General features: G+C 53.3%; 13 protein-coding genes across 13 annotated transcripts; 9 read left to right on the top strand and 4 right to left on the bottom strand.

The window, feature by feature from the left end:
• Positions 1–163: 163 nt before the first annotated feature.
• Positions 164–2634, bottom strand: PFLUO_LOCUS7144 (uncharacterized protein; the record flags this gene model as incomplete). The annotated part of the gene is made up of 3 exons (XM_073784756.1): positions 164–1867; positions 1923–1983; positions 2033–2634. 3 exons carry the CDS (start codon positions 2632–2634, stop codon positions 164–166), a joined length of 2367 nt encoding a protein of 788 aa, XP_073641179.1.
• A 422-nt stretch (positions 2635–3056) lies between these two features.
• PFLUO_LOCUS7143 (uncharacterized protein) lies at positions 3057–3980 on the top strand (the record flags this gene model as incomplete). The annotated part of the gene is made up of 2 exons (XM_073784754.1): positions 3057–3516; positions 3571–3980. 2 exons carry the CDS (start codon positions 3057–3059, stop codon positions 3978–3980), a joined length of 870 nt encoding a protein of 289 aa, XP_073641178.1.
• A 234-nt stretch (positions 3981–4214) lies between these two features.
• On the top strand, positions 4215–5640 carry PFLUO_LOCUS7142 (CDC16 protein; the record flags this gene model as incomplete). Its single annotated transcript, XM_073784753.1, has 3 exons — positions 4215–4664; positions 4728–5467; positions 5517–5640. 3 exons carry the CDS (start codon positions 4215–4217, stop codon positions 5638–5640), a joined length of 1314 nt encoding a protein of 437 aa, XP_073641177.1.
• A 317-nt stretch (positions 5641–5957) lies between these two features.
• PFLUO_LOCUS7141 (uncharacterized protein) lies at positions 5958–6665 on the bottom strand (the record flags this gene model as incomplete). The annotated part of the gene is made up of 1 exon (XM_073784752.1): positions 5958–6665. One exon carries the CDS (start codon positions 6663–6665, stop codon positions 5958–5960), a length of 708 nt encoding a protein of 235 aa, XP_073641176.1.
• A 104-nt stretch (positions 6666–6769) lies between these two features.
• On the bottom strand, positions 6770–7299 carry PFLUO_LOCUS7140 (uncharacterized protein; the record flags this gene model as incomplete). Its single annotated transcript, XM_073784751.1, has 3 exons — positions 6770–6957; positions 7010–7166; positions 7219–7299. 3 exons carry the CDS (start codon positions 7297–7299, stop codon positions 6770–6772), a joined length of 426 nt encoding a protein of 141 aa, XP_073641175.1.
• Positions 7300–9957: 2658 nt separating this feature from the next.
• On the top strand, positions 9958–10758 carry PFLUO_LOCUS7139 (suppressor of los1-1; the record flags this gene model as incomplete). The annotated part of the gene is made up of 1 exon (XM_073784750.1): positions 9958–10758. One exon carries the CDS (start codon positions 9958–9960, stop codon positions 10756–10758), a length of 801 nt encoding a protein of 266 aa, XP_073641174.1.
• A 267-nt stretch (positions 10759–11025) lies between these two features.
• Positions 11026–12606, top strand: PFLUO_LOCUS7138 (uncharacterized protein; the record flags this gene model as incomplete). Its single annotated transcript, XM_073784749.1, has 2 exons — positions 11026–11073; positions 11128–12606. 2 exons carry the CDS (start codon positions 11026–11028, stop codon positions 12604–12606), a joined length of 1527 nt encoding a protein of 508 aa, XP_073641173.1.
• Positions 12607–13015: 409 nt separating this feature from the next.
• On the top strand, positions 13016–16477 carry PFLUO_LOCUS7137 (uncharacterized protein; the record flags this gene model as incomplete). The annotated part of the gene is made up of 5 exons (XM_073784748.1): positions 13016–13173; positions 13231–15932; positions 15984–16240; positions 16294–16416; positions 16469–16477. 5 exons carry the CDS (start codon positions 13016–13018, stop codon positions 16475–16477), a joined length of 3249 nt encoding a protein of 1082 aa, XP_073641172.1.
• A 349-nt stretch (positions 16478–16826) lies between these two features.
• Positions 16827–18533, top strand: PFLUO_LOCUS7136 (uncharacterized protein; the record flags this gene model as incomplete). Its single annotated transcript, XM_073784747.1, has 1 exon — positions 16827–18533. The coding sequence occupies one exon, from the start codon at positions 16827–16829 to the stop codon at positions 18531–18533; it is 1707 nt and encodes a 568-aa protein (XP_073641171.1).
• A 902-nt stretch (positions 18534–19435) lies between these two features.
• Positions 19436–20152, top strand: PFLUO_LOCUS7135 (uncharacterized protein; the record flags this gene model as incomplete). Its single annotated transcript, XM_073784746.1, has 2 exons — positions 19436–19726; positions 19784–20152. 2 exons carry the CDS (start codon positions 19436–19438, stop codon positions 20150–20152), a joined length of 660 nt encoding a protein of 219 aa, XP_073641170.1.
• Positions 20153–21609: 1457 nt separating this feature from the next.
• On the bottom strand, positions 21610–22558 carry PFLUO_LOCUS7134 (uncharacterized protein; the record flags this gene model as incomplete). The annotated part of the gene is made up of 2 exons (XM_073784745.1): positions 21610–22135; positions 22233–22558. 2 exons carry the CDS (start codon positions 22556–22558, stop codon positions 21610–21612), a joined length of 852 nt encoding a protein of 283 aa, XP_073641169.1.
• A 726-nt stretch (positions 22559–23284) lies between these two features.
• Positions 23285–25360, top strand: PFLUO_LOCUS7133 (uncharacterized protein; the record flags this gene model as incomplete). The annotated part of the gene is made up of 1 exon (XM_073784743.1): positions 23285–25360. The coding sequence occupies one exon, from the start codon at positions 23285–23287 to the stop codon at positions 25358–25360; it is 2076 nt and encodes a 691-aa protein (XP_073641168.1).
• Positions 25361–25467: 107 nt separating this feature from the next.
• PFLUO_LOCUS7132 (uncharacterized protein) lies at positions 25468–26964 on the top strand (the record flags this gene model as incomplete). The annotated part of the gene is made up of 1 exon (XM_073784742.1): positions 25468–26964. The coding sequence occupies one exon, from the start codon at positions 25468–25470 to the stop codon at positions 26962–26964; it is 1497 nt and encodes a 498-aa protein (XP_073641167.1).
• Positions 26965–27424: the final 460 nt, after the last annotated feature.

Below are 27424 nucleotides of genomic sequence, written 5' to 3'. Positions count from 1 at the left end.
GAATTCTCATATTGGTCAATCTCTGTTGCCTTATGTTCATTATCGTCTGCCGTAAGGATGGTAGACAATTCGCAGCCTGTGCTGTCTGGTGATCATGTCCGTCTATTTACTCTCTTCTTGTCGCCTTCTCTCCCCTCTCTCCGGTGAAAGTGCTGAGACAAGATCAGCTCCGTCTCGACATCCCGTCGCCCAAAGCAACGCCAACGAGACTCTGCGGCTCAGCACCAAAACTAGCTCCGGGGTTGCTTATCGTCGGAGAAGAAGGCGTTTGACCAATGCCCGATATGGGGCTTTGGGCGGCCGCGTCACGATCCCGCTTGACACGGGCATAGCCCAGCTTGGCGAAGCGGCCGAGATGGGCCCAGAAGTGGCGTCCGGCCGGGTGCGCGGCAATACGATCCAGCAGATCGACGGTGGTTTCGCGGACGACTTGGTCGGGATGGAATAGACCCATGCTCAGGTAGAACAGTCCGGCCTGGTTCTCGGGGGCGACGGTCAACAGCTGACAGATTCCGTTGTAGTCCTTGACGGCGTGGGCCAATGCGATATAGACAGCTGCTGCTTCTGAATGAGACAGTTTCAGAGATCGCAGTCGGTCGTGGTGGTGGTGCAGGTCTGGGCGTTGAATTGGGCGTGCCGGAAAGTACATGGCTGCGATGTCTTGGATGAACGAGTAGTAGGACCTTGTGTTGCGCCAGCCCTCGATCCGTGATACCGACGCAGACAGCTCCCGCTGTTTGGCAGTTTCGTCGGACCATACATATCCATGACCGCGGAGAGATGCTGGGTCTGAGGAATCCGTTTGATGACCGGTAGGACTGTCGGGAGAGAGTTCCTCGCCGGGCCCGATGATGTAGAGATTTGAGGCTCCGTAGACAGTCTCCTCAAAAGCGGCAGCCACACGGGTGAATTTGGTGATGTATGCTCGCCATTTGGCTCGGATGGCATTCTCGCCATGCCGGTTGCTAATGCTGCGCAGGATATCCTCTATGAACAGGTTATCGCCCGTCGGGTCGGAATTTGCGTTGGATGCCTGGTTTGGCAAGAGAGAGTTTTGTTGCTGGAAAAAGAGAAGACCTTCGGTTACTGGTGCGGTGTCCACATGACTCGAGATCTTCATGCGACCCGTCGGCAGATCGCAGAGAACATCCCACCATTCTGGGTGATTGGCGAATGTCGGGTTGGTCACGCCAGCGATAAAGCCGGGGACGTTGAGGAGGTCATCGATCTTGGACAGATCTGTGTAAGGGAATGCATGCCGGGTGAATCCACGAAGGATCCCGCCAGATGCTAAGGCGCAAGCCGCCAGAACGGCCTCGGCCACTTCCCCTGATGGACGGTTGTGTCCCAGGAAGATGACTCGCTTCTGGGTCAGGATCGCATTCACCAGGACTATGATCGGATGCGTGAACGGACCACTCGTGGTCAAATGAGGGTGAGTTGGGAACGCTTGAGGAGAGGTGGAATGGGGCCCGGCAAAGGTCTGAATGAGCTTGATGAGAGAGAAATCGCCGACGGTCTCGGGCCAGATCACCGTCGGGATCTTGACAGGGATGGGGATATCGTTATAAGCTACTTTTGACTCGAACTCGTGGGTGTCCCTCGGAAGGATATAGCGACTAGCCTTTTTAGGGGATGGCGGATAGTCGCCCTCTTGGCCTTCCTCCTCCTCTCGTTGACGGATCATTTGCTCGAATTTCTCGATAAACATCTCCTTGGTGTTGCTGGACTGCAATATATGGCGTTCCAAGATCGATAGCTTCGGCATGAGCGAGAGGTCCATGGCGTTCACTGCGTTGTAGAGAGTTGCCAGTGTCTCCGGGTAGGGCGACTTAAAATAATCTTCTAGTGCGAGAAGTAGGAGGGGCTGGAATCACCTTGGTCAGTCGATCGAGCGTGTAGATGATGGTAGAGAGACATACTTTGTATATATGAAGAAACGAGTGTCGTGTGCAGATTGCCATCGCCTTGACCACGGCCCCTCTGTCGACCCGTTAGAACCGATTGATAAAGCACACAAGGGAAGACATACCGTCGCACTGTATTATCCTGCTTGGTATTGACCAGATTGAGGACATACATCAAGGGAGGCCCCTCGCCGCCCTCTTCATCGTCACTGCTGTCGGCCTCGTCCGACTCCTCGTCCGGACTCTCTTGCTGAACATCGGCGGCCTCCTCATTCCCGTGGTATCTCTGAGACTTGCGCTTCTTCTTCTTCTTTTTCCCGCTCTCGGACTCATCGTCGTCGCCGCTGGTGTCCTTGTGCAGAAAGAAGATGGTCCAATCCTGGCTGCGCACATGTGTTTGGTCCGGCAGCATCAGTTCAGCCAGCATGCTCTCGTCCCCGCTGATCGGAGCCGGATACTGGTGCTCCATGATGGGGCCGCGGTCGATATGGAACGAGGCGACGAGGATGTATTCGACATGGCGCTCGGACGAGTCGAGCGGGTACTGCGACTTGCAGCGGCGCGGCTTGAAGGACGCCACGGCATTGTCGGTGGAGGAACGGCGCATTGAGGAGCTGCTTTGCGAACGATTCGAGAACGAGGCGGCGGGGGAGAGTCGGGGGAGGCCGTCCGTTTTGAGGGGCGCGAGGGAGTCGGCAGAGGGACGGTAAGGCAGAATCGAGGTCATTTTCGCAGGATTCGGCCAATGGGCCTCTGAAGGAGCCCTTGTTCAGCAGTTTGGGAGGTGTCAATGCGGGTTAGGCCAATCGGGCGATCCTCAGGGGGTGAGGAAAAGGGGAGCTCCACAGCGGGGGGGGAACACTAGTGGTGCTGGGTAGGTGAGGTGTAGGGTATAGGAACATAGGTGTAGTCTAGTAGCAGCAGTAGCATTGTAGTAGTAGTAGAAGGTAGAGACATGACCAGTAGAATAGAACCAGTCACATCATCGTGTGTCCCATACATCCTGTACTCTGGACTGTGGATGGTCCCGTTCGCTCTCGGGCCGACTGTCGCCCCGGTGATTGTTTACTTCCCGTTCGGGCCAGTCGATTAGTGAGTGTCGTCACCTTCACCATTTCTCCTTCACACACCCATACACATACACACACCATGCAGGCCAACTCGGGCTCCCCCTACAAGCCATCGCCACTCTCCTTCGGGTCGCCACGGGCGTCGCCCTTTCGGCGACCCTCCACCCCGAATTCGTCACAATCCGGCACCCCAGGTAGCTCGCCCAGCCGGGGCTACACGCCTATGCAGTCGCCCAGCAAGCTGAACCAGTCCTATACCGCCGAGGAAGGAGATGCGACCTCCACAAAGACAGATCCCATTCCCCAACCCAACTTCAGCAGAGAACTTCCCCCATCTCCGACCAAAGGGGCGCAGGCGCCCGGTCGGTCATCACCAATTGTGGGCAACAGATACAATGGGCTCGGGGTGCCCAACGATTCCGCGTCAAAGCTGCCAGCCCACCAAGCGAGGGAGATCCGCGAGGCGTTCCAGGTCCTCGACCGCGACAATGATGGGAAGGTCCACAAGGACGATGTGGTGGATGTGCTGATGAATCTGGGTATGGATCTGGGTGTGCGCCAAAAGGGATTGATTGCAAGCTAACAGCCTCCAGGCCAAGACTCCTCCCCAGCAACAATCGCGCGCTTCTTCCCGCCTGGAGCACCGTCAACAATCAACTTCCCGACCTTCCTAAGCACCCTGTCGCAGTTGATGGCTCCCATGTCGACGTCCCAGGAACTCCTCAATGCGCTGGCTGCCTTTGACGACGACGACAATGGACAGATTGACGTGGCCGAACTGCGCGACGCGCTCCTACACACTGCCTCAGAGGAAGGCGAGACGCCGTTGACGGCGCAGCAGATCGACGAGGTGTTCAGTGGGTTTACCGGACGGAAAGCCTTTGGTGGCCGGGGGGCCAAGTCGGGAATGAACAAGAGAGGCGAAGTGTTCCAGTACCACGACTTTGTTCGCAGCGTCGTCGGATCTGATAACGGGCGACGCGAGGGCACGGCCCAGGGCTGATCTTTGGGGAGAAACGTTCATTCGGAAATTCGGGCAAGTAGCATGTAATGAATCAATCATGATAATAAATTGGACATTCAATCGACCGTCAAAGTGCTAGTTAGCTATTATTGATAGTATGCTCGAGTTCGTCGACCGCGTTCATGATTCTCGGCAGAATACTACCTGGTCCAACCATCCCCGCGTCTCCGACCTTCTTTCACCAATGCCACTGGCCATCGACTGCCCTCAAGGATGGCCAAACCTCAACATTCCTGGGGTCTCGCTGGCCCTGATGCACCTCCCTCACCGCGCACCATGCGCACGCTGCGCAAGATCCAGTCCCACCAGGTCCTGTCGAGCTCCGGGGCCGTAAACACCTCCACCGCGACCACCCAACCGTCCCAGCCACCAACTTTTACCCTTAATCCCGGAGATTCATCAGGCAATGCTGCGACGCGAGCTCGCGCACACCGTCGACCACGGTCGAACAGCGATGCCGTCGCGCGAGAGACAGTGGCAACATCTCCAGCCCCGACACAGCGACGGCCAGCACGGAAAACCGGTTCGGGGGTGGGCCTCAAGCGATCGATGCTCGAGAGCCTTCTTCGTGATGGGCCCCAGAATGGAAAGACCGCCGAGTCCCTGCAGGAGCTGAAATACCTTGTCTTATCTTCGCGAGTGGATGCCGACGGCGATGGCATGGTAGGTGATATCTCCCGTCAAGAAATCACTATGGAATATGCTAACCCCAAGGCTTTTTCCCAGTCACCATATCGAATATACCTTTGGCTCGTCCTGTTAGAGATCCCTCCTCTCTCCACCGACGACTACCTCGCCCTCATCCACCGGGGCGGCTCCCCAGCCTATACAAAGATCCGCAACGACACATTCCGCACATTGGCCACGGACCCGCTGTTCAAGCGCCGTGTCACGGAAGCAAGTCTAATCCGGCTACTCAATGCTGTAGCGTGGAAACTGCACGACAGCAAGCCCAAGCCCCGATCGCGGCCTTCTTCGTCCCGCAGGCGCGAAATGGAGATGTTGGTCAATACGCCGCCGAGTATTGCAGAAGAGCCGGAAATTGGCGAGCAGTCTTCGGTGAGTGACTCGGCTATCTATGTTCAGGGCATGAATGTCCTCTGCGCGCCGTTCCTGTATGCCGCCCGCAGCGAGGTGGAGGCCTTCGCTCTATTCCACTACTTCGTTACCCGCGAATGTCCTGGGTATATTCGCGGAGCTATGGATGGCGTGCACAAAGGCCTTCGTCTGGTGGATCAATGCCTGGAGATTGTCGAACCTAAACTGGCGGCATACCTCTTCTCCAAGGGCATGCATGCCGAACTCTACGCTTTCCCCTCGGTGTTGACGCTGTGTGCCTGCACGCCGCCATTGCCTGAGGTGTTGCACCTTTGGGACTTCCTTTTCGCTTACGGGCCACATTTGAATATCCTGTGCATCGTCGCTCAGCTTATTCGTATGCGGGATACCCTTCTCGAAAGCCCGAGGTATGTTGCTCCATTCGATGAGTGATCACCCCGCTAACTCTTGCGTCAGTCCCAATAAAATACTCCGATCTTTTCCTCCTCTCGACGCCAAGGAGATCATTGCACTGACAGTACTGCTGGCCCAAAAGGTGCCGGACGATCTCTATGCGGAGATGGTCAGCCACGCCAAATAACAGACTCATAGTGACCGTTTTCGAATTAGCTTTTCATATTTTTGGCGTTCGGGAGACATTGATTGGGTTATTGGATATGGTTGTTGGGAATGGAGCATTGGGGATCTGGGACGCATCTAGGAAAAGGAACTAGAACCCTACGCCGTGTCTAGCAATTTGAGGAATAGTAAGATCGATCTTTACAAACCCACCTTGGTCCATTCTCCATAAGCCACAAAGAATTGAAATAAACAGATACATTTATACATTTCTCGATGCAACGTCAGATGCAAATTACATTAACAAGAAGCCGCCCTTACCCTCCATCGCATCTCCAGCTATGTCGGCGCCGAGGTCGACAAGCTCCCCACGGACTTATTCGTCTGTCCCGATCCATCAACCACAAGTGGCTGGCACGGATCAACAGGCCTGTTATTTGACGCAGCAGCTCCCAAGCTTCTGCTTTCCTCGATCTCTGCCCAATCCAGCCCTTCCATCTCATCCCAGTACCCACAACCGCTATCCAGTACTGCCCCATCCCAGCTTCTTCCCCGTGAAGCATGTGATCCCCTCGCCATCTTCACACGCAGTTGCGCACCCATGAAACTCATGTTATTGAACATCGACACAGCGCGGCGCGCCCCGTCGGCGCTGTGCATCGTCGCCGAGCCGTAGCTCGTCTTGGCGTCTGATGTTGCCGTCACGGTGCATTGCTCTACCGCGCCGGCGCCCTGGAGGAGGTTTTTGAGGTCGACGTTTGTGGCACTGGTGCTGAGATTGTGGATTGATATCTCCCTCGAGTTGGGCATATACTGGTGATCGTGCTGTTTGCGTGGGTATCTCTGGTATCCCATTTCGTCCTCGGCTGCTGTTCCATGCTGGGGATGCATCGGGGACATTGGATACGCGGGCATCATCGCCCAGGCTGGTGGGTCGAACATCGTGCAGTGCATCAGTGGTGAAGGTGGGTAGCAGGGGAGTGGCTGTGCCATAGGGTCGGCCATCATAGGCATGAACTGCTGGGGTGGCATGCCCATGGGGCTCATCATGGGTCCATAATCTGGGTAGGAATATGTTGTTGGGCTAGAAGGATGCACCGATCTGGAGGGATATCAGCGGGATGTTTGGATATTTCCGGGAATAAAAGGTCCTACTCGGGTGATATGGGCGACGGTGGCATCGTCAGATTGGCCTGTCCTCGTGGAGGCGTCACATAGCCTGAGGGTGTCATGGCCGACGGGCTTTTGGTCGGCCCTGCGATGGGCTTGGTGGGTGCACTGGTACGTGCCAGCGTGACGACCAGACTCTGGCCGTCCCATCCATTTGTCGATAACCGGTCTGGGTGATTGTTAGAAAGTGAGTTCGGGCAAGAGATGAGGGAACCACGCACGATATGTCCGCCACGCCTCGTCCTCGTTCTTGACGATAATCTGCCCTAATCCTGTGGGAACACCATGACTATCATCGTACACCACTGCCTGGCGGATATGCAGCGCCGTCTGCCGCACCAGATCCTTCAGTTCCTGCCAGCGGCAATGGGCCGGAATCTGGGAGTTTGTTGTTAGACTGTCTCTGATTTCAAGTCATGCGCGCACTTACACCTTGTAAGAAGACGACAAACTCGTCGTCTGATCTGCGCGACTTTGGGCCACGGGCTTTCTCACGGCCAAGAAACGGCATGGCGGCAGTTGACTGAATGGCTCTTGAATTTTCTCCCTGTGGACTCACTGTGCTAGCAGAAGAGTAGATGGTGTCGTCGGACGGGATCCAATATCCCCGAGCGGCCCTGTCACCGGCGTTGCGAAACAAACGGGGCTCGAGCTATCGGGCCAGGATGTGCTCAGTCGAGTCTTGAATTAAGGCACACCTCGGCGGGTATCTCCTGACATACTTAGTCTAGGGTTCACCTCCGGTATATTAGGGCAGCCGGGGGAGAGGGGGAGAATGTATGTATTTCATGGAAGTCGACTTGCTTCCAGCACGCACGATGAGAGAAACGACCACTCGGGCCTCGAAGTCGCTTACCTCTCTGCCAATGGACGCAAGACAACAGTCTGACCGACACTATGTATGCAGTGCAGATAACACGATCACACACCTTTCTCTCTTTCTTTCTTTCGTCGACGATAGTAAGGCCTATTATAAACAATAACAGAGACGAAGAAGGAAGATCGAATCGAAAAGAAAGAAAATGTTTCACAAGAATCGCTTCCATGATGGTCAATAATTACTCCAGGGCTAGGACCCAGAAGATGCATGGGCGAATCCAGACGATTCAATCCACTGAGATATGTCATTTTTTGCCTGAGCTCAGCTCTCCTCCTGCCAACAAATAGCCACTATCCACCCGCACCCAGTAACGTATGTCCCTACAGATTTCCCCCATTGTGTTTTTTTTTCCTTCTTCTTCTTCTTCTTCTTCTTCTTCTTTTCCCTTCCTTCCTTCTTCTTGTATTATTTCCAATTCACTAGATCCTGACGCCGGGTACACCCGCGCCTTGGGGTGGTGGGGGGGGGGTGGAGCGAAGGACCCGATCTTTGACCGATGCGCCTAGCTTCGTGTTACACCGCCAGATCCGGATCAGACGGCGCTCTGATTGCCCAGACCGAGTCTCCAGTCAATAGAGTATCACACAAGCCTAGATCGCCGATCGGAGGGGCGCAACCGGTGTGTGCTGGGTCTAGGTATACACAGATTAATTACATATTGTTCTGAAGCCTGTCGGAGTACCTGCAGCGGCCGCTAGAACCCCATCGTGGCTGGCTGCGCGTGGAGTACGTCTATTTTGTTTTCTCTTTCTTTTGCTCAGCAACCAGACAGACCTGGACAAGTCACACTGCAGGCCATGTTCATTTATTCATGGATCGTCGTCCGGTGACACCAACCCGACTCTAGATAGAATGCCAGATCGAGATGAGCGCGCATAAACACAACTAGGTTGGTACGACTCTGCATTTCTGGTAAATATGTTCATACATTTCCAACGCTGGAATCCAATAATGCGAAAAACAAAATTCATGTACGCCCAGTACAGTGGCCTTTATCAGTAACGAACCAAACCCCGCTCTGGATTGAAACTCGCATATGATTTGAGAGTGAGCAGTATGGTGACAGCAAATAAGGAACGGTCACAGATACAGGTGGGAATCAATGCAGTGTCTGAACACGGCTACCAGTGTCGATGGTGTGAATGAGAGCCCGAAAAGCCAAGGGATTTGGTGCCCAGCCTTATTCAGGCCCCAGAGGCACCCAAGAGCCGCACGGTCCGAGACGCAATTGGCTGATTGGGGGCATGAAAAACAAAAGGTCGACATTTGACATCGGTGTCAAAGTGAATGTGGGTTGATTCTCGAAGAAACATAGGCCATCACCACGCCTTCTAGGATCGATATTCCTCCATAATGTATAAGTCGTGCCAGCACGGACAATGGGGTTTCACATGAAATCGGCTTTCGAGATCGAAGAGTCATAAAACGAAAAAGAAAACAACGGAGTGTTGCCATTCGCTTTTGTGGGCCCTGGCGAGGGCAGAGTTGTTGTTGTTATTGTTGTTGCTTGTAGTAGTTGTTTGGTTCGGATGTGTAGATCGACGGGTCTCCTCCACTTCGCTCCAGATCCTCCCTTCTGTGTTTACATACTTCACCGGCCGAACCCGACTTTGGACGCGCACCGATTGCAGTAGTAGGAATTCATGCCGAACCGAACGGCGCCCGAACTGGCTTGGTTTTCTATGGCGAGCGACTGCTGGCAGCGGGAGCAGCGCACGATATCGTAGACTGCGGGCGGCGACGCGGACGTGGATACGGACGGGGCCGGATTGGTGGCCGTCGGTGGGGAGATTTGGACCGCCGGCTCACTCATTTTGGGATGAGCAAGAGAGAGAGAGACAGAGGGAGAGAGCGGGGATGAGAGTGACGGGGCAGAGAGAGATAAGAAGAACTTCCGAGAGGGGGGAAACCTGCTGCGCGCCCGTGGCAAGCCGAGAATCAAGTATGTAGGGAACAACATTCCAGACGAGATCAGCTGATTGTAGTCTAAGCGTCAGACAACTGGATGAGTTAGGTTCCTCCTCCAGTATTGTGAACATGAACCGATCCGACTCGATTGTAGTGTTCATAATAGGAATTGCAGTTAAGGGAGTAGGTGACTACGATGCCCCTATACTGTTATCACTACCTCCATCCTAAGACAGCGGCAGCTTGCATGGCCCCGAACACCACGGAGATAAGCTCAGCGAAGACACACGTCATTACCCGTCTGCCATCCACACACCTTTTTCACCCCCACCACTCTCGCTCTCTCTCTCTCCTCCCTATCTCTCTCTGTCAACATCCACCATGGCTACCCCCCCACCCAAACTCTTCAGCTTCCCGGATGCCGAGGCACTGGCTCAGCAATTGCGCGCCTATGTCCTACGCAATCAGAACGCCGCCCTGGCCCGCCACGATACCTTCCGTTTGGCTGTGTCCGGTGGTTCGCTGCCCGCTACACTGGCCAAAGCCCTGCTGGCCCCCAGCGATGGATCGCCCGAAGACTCCCCGCAGTTCGACAAATGGGACATCTTCTTTGCCGACGAGCGCGCCGTGCCCCTCGACCATGAAGACAGCAACTACCGCCTGTTGAAGGATGAGCTGCTGAGCAAGATCCCCGCCGAGCTGGGCACCCCGACCGTGCACACCATTGATGCCAACCACATCCAGGATGACGACCCCCAGGAACTGGCCGATCTGTATCAGGATGAGTTGATGCGTTCCTTCGCCGCCAAGGACAGCGTCAAGCTGCCCGTCTTCGACCTCATCCTCCTCGGCTGCGGGCCGGACGGCCACACCTGCTCGCTCTTCCCGGGCCACGAGCTGCTGCGCGAAAAGGACGCCTGGGTTGGCGCGGAAAGCAACTCACCCAAACCCCCGCCCAAGCGCATCACCCTCACTCTACCCGTGGTGACGCACGCCATCAGCATCGCCTTCGTGGCGACGGGTGCCGGCAAGAAGGAAATCCTGAGGAAGATCTTCGACCTAGAGGAGGGCCGCAGTATTCCCTCGGCACTGGTCAACGAGGGAGGTGGCGAGAAGGTCAGCTGGTTTACCGATCACCCGGCGGTGGATGGTGTTTCGTTCCCTCGTCGCGGGAGCCTGTGAGAGGGGGGAAAAAGAAAGGATTGCGCCCAAAACTTATTTTTTTTTTGAATGTTATAGACTTGTTACTCGAGTGGATTAATCGGGTGCCGAGAACCATTACTATTAGGACTACTGTTTGCTGAGAATTCAACATGGTCATTGGTTATTTATTGTTAGTTACTCTGTAGCTCCCGTGGCGCGGTCGCAGCTCCACAGCTTTGCTTTATTTACTTTCTTCCTCTCACCAACCCCAGCAATAATAATGTCGCCCCCCTAGTGACGGCCATCATGCCCATTCCCACGCGCTCGTCCTCGCTGCGCGATCCTCGCCGGCAGGTTAGTTCGTCCGTGAAATTTCCCCAGCATTCCAGCGGCTGACACGGCAGGAAGACCTCGAATATCGCCCGACCTGCCACGAACACCATCGGAACAACTAGAGAACCTGCCCGCCCGACAAATGAAAAGCCCAACCACTCTATCCCCTCGTCGGTCGAGAGTGCCTCCGTGAAAGACAATGCGACCGTCAAGGGGACTCTCCTGCCGCAGCGCGGGACGGGTCAGGTACGGTTTCAGCCACCAGAAAGCAGGCTGCCGCAGCGGGATGTCTCACCGAAAAGATCGCAGCAGGCATCCCCCGAGAATGCAAAACAGGAGCAGCCCGAGTCCCAGGTGGCCTCAAGCCGTGCTGTCCCTGGCCGTCGTCAAAGCCTCAGGCGGCCCGGGGCTCTGAAGATGCCCGCAACAACTGCAAAGACCAATGTCTCTGGGCCAACGAAGGGCCCTGCACCCTCATTCGCGCCGCCGTCGCCTCGCAAACATCAGGCAGTGCTGCCCTCCAAGCGGCCTCCGTCTCCGAAAAGGACGGATATGCCGCCGCCGCCGCGTCCCATGAGATCTGCTTCGTTGAGGCAGGCTCCTAACCATGCCGGACCGGCCGCGGCGGCTAGAGGGCATGCGCGACATCGCAGCCAAGTAGTTCCGACGAGCGCGAAGCAGACCGAGATCACCCCCAAATCACGGACACAGTTCTCGACATACCAGCAACACTACTCTCCCAGGAAACCCGGAGTCAAACCCCCAACGCCTACGCCCGGCACTACTTCCGACACGGGTAGCCTTCAGATCCCATCGTCTTGGCCGGATATCACAGCCCTGCAGACGGAACTGCTTCAATTGAGCTTATTCCACTCGACCTCGCTTCAACGGCAGTCGGAGTGGAAATCCCAATCGACGTCTGGTCTACACAAGAAATACAATGCAGTTGCCAATCACTATCGGTCTGTGTTGGCGGATGAGAAAGCATGTCAACATCAGCTGAATATGCAGGCCCTGAACGTCTGGTTTCAGAATTGCCGTGATCACACGGGCTCGAGTGGATTCCCGGAGCAGATCCAGACTCTTTCTCAGATTCTGCAAGAAGTGTCCGATCTCGGCGGAGTTGGTGGGCGGTACACGCGTACTGTGCAACACTTTGAAGAGTGGTTCGAACAAGCAGATGAGATTCGAAATTGTCGCAAATCAGCCAAAGCGATGGAAGCAGCTGGGTTCATCAACCCACTCGACCGCGCCTGGAAGGAGGAGCTGCACGGTCTACAGAGCAAGCTGGAGCTATGCACGCGCCAGCTGCAGAGCTTGGATATCTTGGGACTTGGACATACACAGCATGTACAGCACTCGGCTCTGATCCGAGCCGCGCAGAACCTGGTGGACTACATCCAGCTCATGACGGAGGAGATCGGCGCGATGCGGGTGCTGGAGGGCGAGCTCGTCCGGTCGGAGAGGGAGTTTGCCTGTCAGCGGGCAACACAACTGGCGAATGCGCCGCGAGAAATGAGAGCTCCACGGGCAGGAATCTGGACTGTCGTGTAAAGAATCATAATCATAACCAAGTATCAAATTCATACTTCCAAATTGGGAAATAGCTGAGTCAGCACAGCTATCTCCGGATGGAACAGAAGACAGGCGCGGTCTGGATCTCCGGCTCTCTCTCTCTCTCTCTCTCTCTCTCTCTCTTTCCCTTCATTCCGTTCTCGGTCTCTTTCTTTTCAACTGCCTCTCGCTCATCCTATCCAACCCCAACTCTCATCTCCCACTCACCCGAGCGGATCAACGTTCGACTGGCTCGTTCCTGACGTCATCTACGACAGAATCCGTCTTGACAGCTAAAGATATCCAACAACGGAAACCCCACTTTCTAACTTTCTACGGCCATCCGCAATGGTCGGCCAGTACACCTGACAACGAATTTGAATCTGGGCTGCAGGGTGATTCGGTCACCATGAAGGATTCTCTGTTCAATCGCCTCTGGCGCCGAGAATGCGGGGAGCTGTCGCCCGACGCGAGTCTGGGGGGAATCTACGGGTCGAAAGAGTGGATCGATGATCTGGACATTGTGAACGAGTTGGGTGGCCACACGGGATGCGTAAATGCTCTCAGGTACGTATTTTGACCCGTCACTCCGGCTTTGGCGCTGGCTGACAGCTCGTTCGGCAGTTGGTCCCGCTCGGGGCAGTTCCTAGCCTCGGGTTCGGACGACAAGCGTCTGAATATCTACTCGTATCAACCGGATTCCTCGACGGCCCCCTTCACTTTGAACACCACCGTGGTCACGGGCCACAAGGCTAATATTTTCTCGGTGAAGTTTATGCCGCATTCCAACGATCGGACCTTGGTCACTTGTGCCGGCGATTCCCAGGTGCGCATTTTCGACATCGAGTATTCTGGCAGTAACGGCAACACCTCGCCGGTGGCGGCGTCAGTCCAGAGTCAACGGTTTGATACCTTTTTCGCGGGTACTCGGTATCTGGGAGTGGAGAATACCAACGCCCGAGTTTACCGCAGCCATGCCGACCGCGTGAAGCGGATCGTCACCGAGTCATCGCCGCATTTGTTTCTGACCTGCTCGGAGGATGGCGAGGTTCGGCAATGGGACTTGCGTCAGCCATCCAGCGCCTACCTTCCGCCCCGGGGTGGCCAAGGATTTATGGCCTATCGTCCCGGGCTGGAGCACGATGATTCCAACGTGCCGCCACCTTTGATTTCTTACAAAGGATATAATCTCGATCTCAATACCATATCCTGCTCACCAAGTCAGCCACACTACATTGCTTTGGGCGGGGCCCATTTGCATTGTTTCCTGCATGACCGGCGCATGCTTGGCCGCGACACGTTGGCTGAACGAGGCAGTGCTGGGGCTGGCGCATCCAGCCCAAGCGCAGCTAGTTTTGATGAGGAGGCAATGGGCAAGGCGACTCGATGTGTGCGAAAATTTGCACCGGGCGGTAAGCGTCGTATGAAACGCCTCGACAACGGACACATCACTGCCTGTAAAATCAGTGATGCCAACCCCAACGAAATGGTGGTCAGCTGGTCTGGAGACCACATCTACAGCTTTGACTTGATTCGGAGCCCAGATGCCGGGGAGGCCGAGACGGAAGTAACAGCCACGAAGACTCCCAGTTCACATCGCCGGCGGAGTTCCCGAAATCGGAAGCGCAAACGCCCAAAACCAGAATCGATGTCATCACAAGAGAGTGGTACTAGGCATCAATCGCGCCGTCGGTCAGCGGAGCCGAACACGTTTCGCGTCCACTACGCCAACGGTGAAGAAGAAGATCTCCCATTCCCGACAGAGTCTGACAGCATGTCCGAGACTGCGGAGAATATGATCGAACGGGCGCGATACTCCGTGCTGAACGACGCTCAGCGTCTGAGTCTGCAGATCGCAAAGGGCTTGGTCAAACTCCGGAGCTCTCTGTTCTCGCTGGAGACGACCATTCGGGAGGCAACGGGACCTGACCAGACGGACCTCACGCCATACACGGCTTCCTTCTCGTCTGCTCTGAAGCTGGCATCCATATACCTCCCGCAGATGGATGAAGTCATCCGCCACTGGACCTATCCGATGAATCCATCTCGCGATACCGTTACCTTCCAACAATCACTCCGCCACAACCGCCAAGCTTCGTGGAGATTTGTACAAGCCGCTGGGACCATTGCACGAGCCCTTGGTGGCCAAGTGGAGGCTGGTATCGAAGAAGATCCGGACGTCAGAGATGATTTTCAGAAGATCAAACCGGCTCCGGGTGAGGATGGGTCTATTGACTCAGAATCACAATTTGGCTATGATTTCCTGAAAGCGATTCTTCTCTGGCTGCAAGGGGGCAGACCGGCTCTTCTGGCTGGCTTCAAACCCGACGGGGTTTACCGACGATCTTCTTCTCGATTCCCAATCCCCGCAGACGCAGGAGAGGACGCCATCGACACCGTGCTGGTCCCTTATCTACAAGAGCTGGCGAGGGCTTCCCCCATCGTGAATGTGGATGCTTCCCGGTTCGAGCACGATGCCACGCGCATACTGTTCCCAACCCAACGGGCCGCTGTAACTGCATTTGGGAACGCTGTCCGGCTCCCCTTGGAGAACCTCGAGACCTCGGCCGCGCGGGTTGACAGACGCCGCTTGTCGAGCTCATCCTCGAGCGTACGCTCTCTCGACCGATCATCTGCTACCCGGTTTTGGATTCTACGGGTGTGCAGAGGGGTCTTGATGGAAGCGGGGAACGGTGTGAACTACACTTTTGTCAATCGTGCTTTTGGCGGATTGCGCACCACTGTGGATGAGGACTCTGACAGTGACTTGGGCCAGGAGAGGTCTCAAGATGATATCGAGACCAATGTGGAGGAAGAACCAATTCGCGATATCAATCTGGTGAGAACCGATTCTACGACGCGTCGGAGCACGCGGCGCAGTCACCAACAAGCAGACCCATCTTCAATCAATGGTGAAGCGGAAACTTCAAGTGACAACGACAGTGAGGAAGAAGAAGATGATGATGATGGAGAAGATGACGACTCCGATGATGATGGCGAAGACGTTGGCGGTTGGGACATGTCCTCGGAAGAAGACGAGGATGAAGATGATGACTCCGATGCGGAAGAGAATTTCGAATGGCGGTATGGAATCCGCAAGACACGCCGGGAAGACGTGGAGCTCGAGGTGCCGTGCTCATCTCACACGCGCGTGTACCGGGGCCATTGCAATGTCAAGACTGTCAAGGATGTCAACTTTTTCGGAATGAACGATGAGTATGTGGTCAGCGGCAGTGATTCGGGCCATGTTTTCATCTGGGAGCGCAAGACTGCGAAGCTGGTTAATATCCTGGAAGGCGACAGCGACGTCGTCAACGTGGTGCAAGGTAAGTTTGCTGGTTCATGCGAGATTCGACTCAGATGTTGATTGGGAGCAGGTCACCCCTATGAACCAACCATTGCCGCCTCGGGCATCGACAACACGATCAAAATCTTCTCCTCGGACCGACGGGCGCAGGAAGATGCTCGTAAGGGTATCAATATACTTGATCCGGACCACCGGTCCAACATGCTCTCGGCGAATATATCTGGTTTCGGTGGACTCCAAAGCCGGAAGAGGCTTCATGATAGCTACCGGATCATGAGCCAGAACGCCGTTGAACGCCGTGGAGGCATGAGTGATGCCTTTATCACTGTACGTGAAACCTGATCAAATTTTTCTTGTCATATACTTACATTGACTTGCAGAGCAGTATGCTGGCCCGGCTGGCTGCGACACTACGAGGCCGGCGGGCCCTAGGCGGCACAGCTGAAGGTATCGCTCCGGCGGCCGGCGAAGGAGCTACTGTCGTCCTTGAAGAGAATTGCCCGGTATGTTGATGTTTCTTTGCGACAGTCTCCGAGATGCTGATGTTTGTTGTAGGTGATGTGATGAGCCCGATGAGTTAAGAGGATTCAAGGGCATGGAAACTCGCTTTTTTTGGTCTGGTAACCAGAATGCTGAGGAGGATTGGGCTTGTACTTCCTAATGGACCAATAAGACTGCGATCCATGCGATCACGTGATGATACCACTATCAGTAGAAATTTCTTGCGATAAGAACATCTCGAAGCGGGACAGATTGAAGGAGTTAGTCCAGAGAGAGGACTCTGTGGCCATTGAATCTCTCGTCTTGGAAACACAGCTATATATCCACGGTGTCTGCCCCGCACCAACTTTGAATATCCACCGCATCGTCCACCCCATTGTAAATTGTCTTCGGATAGGGACGACGAGAAACAATGACTTCAGCCGAGATTTTGCAGCAACGCGCTGAAAAGACAGCCCAGCTCTACTCGGATCCTCACAATCCCCATCTTCATCTGGAACGGGCCCTCCTCCACGAGAAGCTGGGCTTCCCCGATCTAGCAGCAGCAGACGCTTATCGTGCCCTGTCTTTGCTCGAGTCTGTGGTTGATCCAGACGGATATGAATTCCACGCTCGCAAGAAGGTGGATTCTTCAGACGGTCGAGCCCCGACACCTAACGGTGATGTTGACAGTGAGGATCAAGATGAAGACGATGAAGAAGACGACGGGACCATCCCCGTCACCCAAGAAGAGTACAACACCCTCATCGGCGACGTCTACTCCGTCTTCGTGCGTGGTCTCGTCCAATGTGGCTGCTACCGTGACGCATACGAGTTCGGTGCACGCGGAAGACAATTGTTGCACGAGCTTGCTACCCCCATTAAAGACAACGATAATACACCTGCTCTATCGTCAGCTGCGGCAGATGTCCTCTCCAACCAACTCGAAAACATAAAACAGATCTACAAGACTCACACCAACTGCACCGAAGCAGACCTGCAGTCCTTCGACCCGAACCTCCTCCCAGCGCAGGGCTTCGCGCGCCGAGTCCTCTACCCATGGAACGAGCACGAACCAGACCGCAACTCGCCGGAGAAGCTACACGTCCTAAACGAGCGCTTGTCCAAAGTCGCACCAAAATGCGAAGTGCGTGCCGTGGCACTCCCGGCACTGCGTAACACGAGTTCTCCGACACCCGACTCAAACGCGGTTTCTGTTCAATTGGGTCTCTTCACGAAAGAAGATATCGCCCCCGACGAGATCATCCTGCGCGAATCTTCGCTTCTTACTGCCACCAATCGTCTGCATGATGATATCTGTGATGCTTGCCATGCTCCCCTGCCTGATCTTTCGGACCCGAATCCCCCTGTTGCGTGTGATGGGGGCTGCACGGATACAATCTTCTGTTCCCAGGACTGTCACGATGCCGCGCAGAGGGTCTACCACGGCGCTATCTGCGGTCTGGAAGACGGGCTAGAGTCGATTGGGAAGGATATTCCCGACCCCAAGGATAAGGCCGACTACCTCTATCTACTGTTAGTGGGCAGAGCCCTGGCAATGTCCGCCACGCAGGACGTGCACGCGCTGGATCTGCCGGAGGTGCAGTATATCTGGGGCGATTTCCACGAGACCGCCACGCTGCCCTTCTCATTCCAGCTTAATATCCTGCAGCCAATGCGTCTTCTTGAAGAAATGGAACTGGACCCGTACGCTTCTCTGGAACAATTCGATACGTGGGTCCTGAATACGCTGTACGCTAAATTCCGCGGCACAGCCTCGGGCCGTTTATCGACGTGGGACGGCGGGCCTGAGGTGTGTGCCGTGCATCCATTGTGGTGCCTGGCGAATCACTCGTGCGACCCGAATGTGCGCTGGGAATGGGGTGGGGAGATTACATTCCGTGCGAAGACTACAGACGAAAAGCCTATCTGGGAGAGGAATTTCAAGGGCGTGCATCAGACGCGGCCGGCTGAGTCTGGAGGGATCGGGGCCAATGTGGAGATTCTGAGCCACTATTGTGATATTTGGATGGAGGTGAAGCAGCGGAGGGAGTGGGCTTCTGGTGCTCTCGGGGGGATGTGCCGGTGTCAGAGGTGTTTGTGGGAAGCGGGCGAGGTTGAGAATGTTGAAGATTCTTGAAGATATCTTACATATCTGGTTAGGGATGGTGAACATAGATGCTCGGACCACGCCCCCACACTAGGAGACGGTAAGGCTGAGCCGAGAATTGCTACGCTTGACGTCAGTTTTAGCGTCTTGGGAGGCCTTATTCATTCATTGCACCTTTACAGTCTTCACATGGACGACTCTCACGCGATACAATCAACGATTCGATGGTGTACTGAAAACGGGGTTGCCCTTCCCATGTTTTTAGGGGAGTCTCAAGAATCTTGAAGACCATCCCTGATACAGTACCGAGAAACCTCGAACGTCTATCTAGACGAAGGATGAAGCTTAGCTTCCTCTGCTGCTTCGTGTTTCTAAATCCAGCTCGGCAATCGAGGTCGCGTAGTCAGTGATCGGCAGACGTCATCGGGTTTCATTGCTTAGCGGCCGCGAGTCATGAGCTTAATTTGTTTCGTCGTGACTTGCATCGCGGGTGGCCTCGAAACGATCTACCGCCCCGTGCAGATGTGTGCCTGAAAAGAGAGCCAATCGGCTACCGATGTGGCTTGGACCCTGGATTGCCACCATCCGTATGAAATTCATGCGGCAAAACACTTGAACCTTTGCCTCATTGCCACGTCGAGTCGTTTCGATCCTCAACACACTTGAACCCTTGCCTCATTGCCACTTCGCGCCGTTTCAGCCTTAGTACTGACGATAGAGCGAATAGGACAGAGACATGCCTGAAAAAAGAAGTATAGGAGGTGTGATGCTTCCAAAGGTATACACGTAGGCTTCGTATACACATAGATATAAAAAACCCCATGTTTCCCCGCAGCAAAAGGAACAATATTTCTGATCATTTCAATCATCATCTTCTCTTCCGAAAATAACATTCAAACCTCTTAAAACCACATTTTCAAATCAACATCAATATGTTCACCGTAAAGGGACTTGCCTATCTTGCCCTCGTTGGCCTCGCCCGAGCCGACTTCTATTTCGGCGTCCTAGATGGTGATATGGAGGATGGTACCGGAGACGATCCAGACATTACGAGCTACATAGATGAGGTCATTATGCTGCAAGGACAGAACATCTGCGATGCTCCCGGATTTCCCGGTAACCCGAGCACACCCTCCACGGATCCCACCGACCCGTGGGTCAACTGGTGCGGTGAGCCTATCAATATGAATGGGCAGAGCCTTATGCTCGATCCGACTGACGATGTGAGTTTGCTTGTGACTTTTGTTCCTATTCTTGCCCTATATTGATTCACGATACAGTGCGGCGCGAGCGTCTCTGGCGAAACAACTGTCGCGAACGGCTATTTCTATGCCAACTTGATGGACCTGAACAACAACAACAACACCGTCGGCAACTGTGTCTTCGAGCAGGGAGGCAATATGCAGGACTGTGGCTGGGATGGCTCTCAGGAAGCATCCACTTCCATCCACTGCTACACAAGCGCCCTCGGAGAGACAACCGGATCGACAACCACTTCAACCCCTCCTCCTCAACAAACGATCACTTCGATATCGGTCATCGGCACCTGGCCTGCGTCTTTAACCGCGTTGTACTCCTCTCTGATGCACTCCGAACAAAACATTCTTGCAAAACGTGGCATGAGAGCTATGCCGGCTCCTACTTCTTGAGAGTGGAAAGAATGTTTCCATGATAGATGATAGGATGTCTTTCTATACTTGTGTGCTTTTTGGAATGTTTTAGGGTTAGTGAATAGATGAATAGATATTGATCGTTCATCTTGACTACTTGAATGGTTTCTAGCCTTGGGAAATGATAAAAAGCGCTGGCTGATATCATCTACCTCGCGCTACTATTCCCCTCATTTGTCATCTCCGTAGGACGGTAGCTATACATTAATCCAGCAAGATCATTCACTGCTTCGGTCACGCAAAAATTTGCCACGCCGCGTACTTGGAGCAAACAAGTCAAACGGTATGTGGCTAGGTTGTAAACTGGGTTGATGAACCAACTTTCTACTGTGATATGAAGCTTTGCATCGGAATCAACTCCTGTCCTCCACGGAAGCCTCAAGATTGATTGCCAATCAAAGTGGAAGTTGGAGGTTGTATATATATCCTCGGCCCATGTCTGAACTTCAACCTTAAGCGAAAGTGCCATCGTCAAGATTGCTCCTGAAACCTACATAATTTATGCAGCTCGTGATTTACTGATGTTTGCATTGCTTAAGACAATGAGGACGACCCTAAGTATCATCCTTTGCGATCCGTACTCTCGAAGAACCGGACTTAAAGTCGAGCCTAACGGACCACCCTCTTCCATGGCGAGGTTTAATGGTTATGCTAGGATAGTTATATCGTGGCTAAAGTAACACGGTATCCCCTCACTGATTGTAAACTAGTAGCAACCCTTTTTCTAGGTAGATATATATTTACATATTGATAGTAAAGTGATTCCCGAACCTATTTACTTTTACTAAGAGATCGGATTAGCGTAGTATGCCATGACAATTACTAGACTAGACACAGCTGGAGCTATCACAAAGTTGTCTGAATTTCTAACTAAACTAGGACCTCGTCATTATAAAGCAATTGATAGAACGATTGCCTAACTCTATCGCACTAGGTTCCTGGCTCTCGAATACGGCAGAGAGCAGCATACTATTAGGGATTTTAGCGATGCTTCATTTAGAGATAACCAATGCATTGCCAACTCAGAGACACCAAGCATTCGTTGAAATGCCTGAGAAAACGGACATCAGGCGACTCATTCAGGGGCGGGAATAGCTTTATCCCCTCACAAAAAGGAATCTGGTGTGTGGTTGGGGTATGTCGGCATGTAATCAGGGATAAAAGGTTGTACAATACTAAACTTGGTTTTGGTTTGTCATTTCGCTTACTATGGATTTGGTGCTAGTTAAAAATAGATAGCCAGATTATGCTTAGAATGTTAGGCATCTGGATTTTGACCACATTCTGACATTACCATTGGTGGCTCGTCAATTCTCCACTGGATTCGTCATATCACTTTGGCCCCTTTTTAGCGTTTCTTTCTGCCGTCTTCTGTTAAGCTTACTCCACTTAGAGAAAGACGATCTTATTTAAGCGCCTGTCATATTCTAACCATATTAGGAAGGGATCACAATGCCTCTCCAATCTCGCAGGAGCTTCACCACCTTATCCTGGTCCTGCAGAAGGGCATAAGCTTCAGGCATCATTTGCATCCGGCCTTCGATTTCAGGATCTGCCCCGTGCTCCAGAAGCCACTGCACTTCCTCAACCTGGCCACGATACGCTGCGAGATGAAGTGCCGTTCCACCGTGGGCCAGCGGAGGAAGCCAGCCGAAGTGATTGATATCCACTCCAAGGTCGAGCAGATGCTCCATTACCGGGATTCGCTTCTCTTGCCGCACCAAGGCAGAGTGGAGCGCAAGGCTATTTTCGAGTTTGGCCCCATGCTCTACCAGGATATCAACGATGCACGTGTCGCAAAACCGGCTAGCCTCTTCCAGCGCTGCTCCTGAACTGGGTACCGGTACATCGTCAGAGTCCACGAAGCCCTTGCGACGAGTATCTGGTGGACCCAGATTGGGGTCCGCTCCTAGAGAAAGGTACCATCGCAGGAGTGCGGCGTCATTTTTGACCACCACTGATCTAGAAATCAGCGTGTCAGCATCTGCATAAGCAATAGGGCAAGCTAGCCTTCCAAGACTGGATCCACTTAATATAACACAGTCGAGACTAAACTCACATTAGCGGTACAAGAGCCCAGGGCATCGGGTTGTTGATCTCCAGTCCGTGTTTCAACAGAATCTCCCAGGCCGCTTGTGATTTGGCTGCGTAGACGGTCCATGTCTGGATTGTTGCCCCCCTTTCTAGCAGCAATTCCATAATGACAGGCTGGTCGGCCTTGGCCGCCTCTGTGAGGGCATGGGATAGCCAGGTATTGTTTGGCTGGTGCTGCTGGAGGCTTTCCTCAACCACCGGAAGATTTCCTTGTCGGCAGGATTCTAAAAATTCCGTGAAACCCGGCTCATTACGGCTAGGCCGTTTGACGGTTGAAAACTGAAGCGGCATATCGTGAAAGGATGAGACAAAAACAAAGTAGCAGCACCTTGTTTCTATTAGTACCCGCCCACTAGAAGCGGGCCCTCACCGCTCTCGCTGGGGAGTGCCAGACCCGGCACTTAGCACCATTAACGTCCGGCGTAATTAATATTTTGGCCCCCCCCCCCTTACCCACCGTCTATCGCTAGTATGTAGTGGCTAGTCGTACGGTAGTCTCTAATGATCCATTCAAGCTCCGCATCTCTTCTCTGGTTCTCCTACCGGGAGCCCCAAATTCGGCGCGATATAGCATTTTAGCTCATAACTTTTTGGTGTCACGTTCATACGTACTTGCGGGTTCATTACTTGGTCTCCACAACATCCCGGATTCTAATGAGAATATTGGAGTCCCTAACTCATAGAGCGCCTATTTTAGATGACTACTGCTTAGTTTATTTCACATTGGCTTGCTCCTGGCTCTCTGGTAGCGGCCCAAAGCGCGCTAAGACCATTTGGCCCCAAATTAGAGCCATCACAACATCCACACTGTCGCTCAGGTGTTCTATGTAGCGGATATTGTGCTATTCCCTCAAGGAAAAATTCAATCGCTTCTGGGCTTGGCAAATACTGTGGAGCGCAGGACAAGATGTGCCTAGTTCTAGGCTGCCCTATATCAAGACCGTTTTGTCCGGACTATACTCGGAGTAAACGGTTTCTTGGTCAATTATCCTAGGCTTCTATCAATTGCTGCTCCCGATGCCCGTTTCATTGTTGAAGGGCCTCGTAGTCCTTGGTCTTTCGGCCACAGGACTTGTGGCGAGCGTCGATGCTAAGCCTATCGTCACGCATAAGTCGTCAACCTCCCTTACTCGTTCTTCGAATTCGTCGACTCCTTGTGCGACAATCACAGAGGTTATTACAACTGGTACTTTGATTATCCATGGAACTTCCACTTTGACCATCGGCAACGGCGAACCAGGTTCGCAACCTTCTGTCCTGCCAGACGGGGCTGGTGACCAGTCACAACCGGATACAACTACAACCTCTCCAACTATATCCTCGCCTAGCGATTCTCTCTCGCATAGCCCTTCTCACCAGCCGAATGGAGGTGGCGCTTCACCACCAGCGGATGCACTTACAAACTCTCCGAATATACCCTCGCATAGCCCTTCTCGCAAGCCAAATAAAGGTGGCGCTTCACCACCGGCAGATGCTCCTACAAACTCTCTGAATAAACCCTCGCCTAGCGACTCACTCTCGGATAGCCCTTCTCACCAGCCAAATAAAGGTGGCGCTTCACCACCGGCGGATACAACAACAAAAGCCACCACGAGTGATCTTCCAGCGAAGCCTTCATCAAGCCCAAATGGCGATGGTGCTAGTTCGCAAGCTCCTGAGGGTCCAGGTCAATCAAAAACTAGACCAGTCCCAGTATCAGCCAAGCCTCACCAGGAGCCATCTCATGAGCCTCATCAGGGACCTTCCAGCAAGCCAAGCAAGACTACACGTCAACCCATGCCACCTGGCATTATGGTGACCCCGGGTGTAGTGACTCTTACAGGCCCGTCGGGCAGTTTGACAACCATGACTACGGGAATGGTAACCATCACAGAATCAAATCTGCCTCCGGGCGTCGTGGTGTCGCCGGGAATGGTGACGGTTACAAATTCAGCAGGTGTGACGACAGTGACTCCTGGCATGGTGACAAGCACGGGCTCGGATTTGGGGTTATCACGAACGACCGACTCTGGCATTACTACGTCTACAGGACCAATTTCGATGATTCCTGCAACTGGAGCTGTTGCCTCCAGGAGTGCCATGATGTTCTCATCCGATCTCGTGGGGATATTTCCTCTGATTAGCTCTTGGATGCGTAACCCTGATCCTCCTGCCGCAACAGCTGCTCTCAAAGCCCTTAGGGGTACTCTTCCGCCAGTTGGGCACCTCGAAGAGGAATTGGGCGGATCTAGTGGCGGTAGCAGTGGTGGTTGCGGGAGTTCCCTTTTTGCTCTTCTCGAGTGCATTACGGACAAGATCAAGAATATTGCCAAAAGTATCGAGGCTTCAATCAAGCTTCCTGACCCAGAAGACGAGATCAAGGATGTGGAAAACGAACTGAATGATCTGAAGCCTGATTTGGACAAGTTGCCTGATCTTTTCCCTGACAACTCGGACGATGAGCCTGATGACGAGCCGTCTAAAACAGCATCAGAGACGGACTCGACGTCCACGTCCACTACAACCTCTACCTCTGCCAGCTCCTCCACCTCTGCCAGCTCCTCCACCTCAACTGCAACATCCACTTACGTTTGCTCTCCGCAATGCTCGGCATGTACGGACTCTAAGGCTGTCCCCATTGGTCTGCAAGGCAGCTCTCTTTTGCATTCCAAGCGAGACTTGCTACCACCGGTCGACTCCTTTGGAAATGATACCAACGCACTCCAGAAGCGAACATTGGAATTCGACTCTGAAACATATTTCAGTTTTTTCTTGGATGCGCTCTTTTCATCTCAAAAACTCAATCATGAAGCCGAGGTTTTGTGGGCCGGTTTCCCGTCTACAAATGATGGTAATGCTGGAATGTCAAGCGCCCTGATGCATGGTCTGTATAGCGAGAAAGCAAGCTTCAGCGTGGTCAACCTTTACGGCTGTACCTCGGTCGTTCTGGTATCCAAGTTCGGCATCTACATGTCACACTTCTTCGAGGTTCCGACATTCCGACAACGGGTCACCAAGACCGATCAATATGGCAATAAGTACACGGTGCTGGTGTTCAACCAGGAGCTGTTTACCAATGACGTGCTCGATGTGTTGGAAAATGGGCTAGCCTGAGCGTCTCGCAGACCACGGTTCCGGGTATTCAGGTCCCTTACTTCACTCGTCCTGATGCGGAGACCGAAGCCATCATCTTTACCCCATTATCTCGTGACGGACCCGGCATGAAGTACCCAGACCAAGTTGGCCAGATCCAAAACAAGATCGCGGAGCTGCTCAACGTCCAGGCAAGTGTCTACCCATACGTCAACATGGGTCAAGCAGATCCTAGGATTCCGCACCCAGAGCTGGTCCACGATATGGAATGGACTTACGGCAAGTTCATTGTCCAGTATGACCCGCAAGATGGAGTGGTATCACACACAATGCCCAATGGATGGACGTGCGATGGGATCCAGGCAGGGCTCCAGGTCTTGGCGGGTGATAGCCCATTCGCGCCAGTCGTGAGGAAGACCTGGCTGGCAGAACTGAACCAAATTGACCTATCGGACCTAAACCTGAAGAGAGACAATGCCCCTAAGTGCTCGAAGAATGATTACTCCTCTGGGCTGGACTGGGCACCAACCGGAATGCCAGCCGGCGGCGCCGGGGGATCGGGGTCGACCTTCAAGACCAGTGCTGCCTCACACACAGCCAAGCCAACAAAAAGCTCGAGTGGACACTTGTCGGGGCCGGCACCATCTTGCCAAAGTTCAACTGACTGCACTGATTATTGCGGATCCGAAGGCCCTGGGTGTGGAAACGGGCAGTGTATCTGCGATCCTGAAGCCAGCATGATCCCAACGACCTCAATTCGCCCCGTTTCCAAGACTAAGACTCCTTCCTCCGTTTCCAAGACGAAAACTCCTTCCTCTATCACGCCGGGACCCTCATCCGGACCTTCAGGGAGCGCGCAACAAGGAGACCCACTTTGCGTAAACTCTGCGAACCCCGATGTTTCTGGCGTTTCGTGTGTATGCTCAACGAAATCTTTCGGTCAGGAGATCGTGACCTCTTTTGCCCTTCCTTACACCGCGGGAACAAAAACAGTCAGCTACCAATGCAATGAGATCACCGAATACCCATCGACCGACTACACCTCAACCATTACACCAGCGCCATACACTCCACCAATTGTTCACGATTACACCTCAAAAGATGCCAATCAAAATTTGGTCGTGTTTACCGCCGCGTCCGTGGAATATGGAGCAATGGACGTAGGCTCGAGTGCTATGCAGTTCGCGGAGACATATGGGATCGGAAAACCCACGAGAACTATAACCCACGTACCCACACCGACCGCCGCATGTTCGTATTGGAATTGGGTCCTGGGTGACACATTTGTCATCTATAACATTCAAGACTGGAAGGGTCAGGATGAAGAGCTCGCCAAAGACGGAGTGGCGAACCCCGGGTCGGATGATCTCAGCGACCTGTTCGATACGCTCAAGAGCAAAATCGAAGCACACAATTGCGGCGCCATTACTAACTGGAAAACGGACAATGACGTTCCACAATTTGGACCAGCGGTCAAGTTCAGTCTTGGTACTAGCCAGGCCACGTGTGTGGACCATGCTATCCAAGACGCTGGAGGTCCCCCGGAAGGATGTGCGAGCGAGGGCACTCAGTTGTGGGACATCTCGAATTCAGTGGCGGATACTTTGGCGGACCACTACTCATGATCATGAGATACTAGATTAGACGAAATAGACCAGTTGTATGCGTTTCGCTTGTTTTACTGTTCACTTCGTTTGATAATTGCTTTACCCTGATCTCGAATTAGATGTTGAACTTAGATAGAATAATGAAACTCGAGAATGGTAATCACACGTGTTTAGGAACTGCTCGGATTATTTGAATGTCTACTGCTTTGTGAATGGTGTGCTTTATACCTTATTGTCCCAGGATTACGAGGAAAGAGAAAAGAATAGCACCCAATCTTTAATTTGACAACATGAATATATCCAGCTGCTCAGCTGAGAACATGGTATTGGATTCTGTCGCTCAAGACGAGCAACTCAGAAAAAAATAATAATAATAGAATACATCATGCACAAGGTCGATGGGACCTGGAATTTCTTGATCCTCCCAACCTGCTTCAAATACAAATTGATAATGCCGTAATAATTCTCCTTATTCTAC

Source organism: Penicillium psychrofluorescens (assembly GCF_964197705.1).
Source record: "Penicillium psychrofluorescens genome assembly, chromosome: 4".
Lineage (NCBI taxonomy): Eukaryota > Fungi > Ascomycota > Eurotiomycetes > Eurotiales > Aspergillaceae > Penicillium > Penicillium psychrofluorescens.
This window is presented reverse-complemented; position numbering and strand designations above follow the sequence as displayed.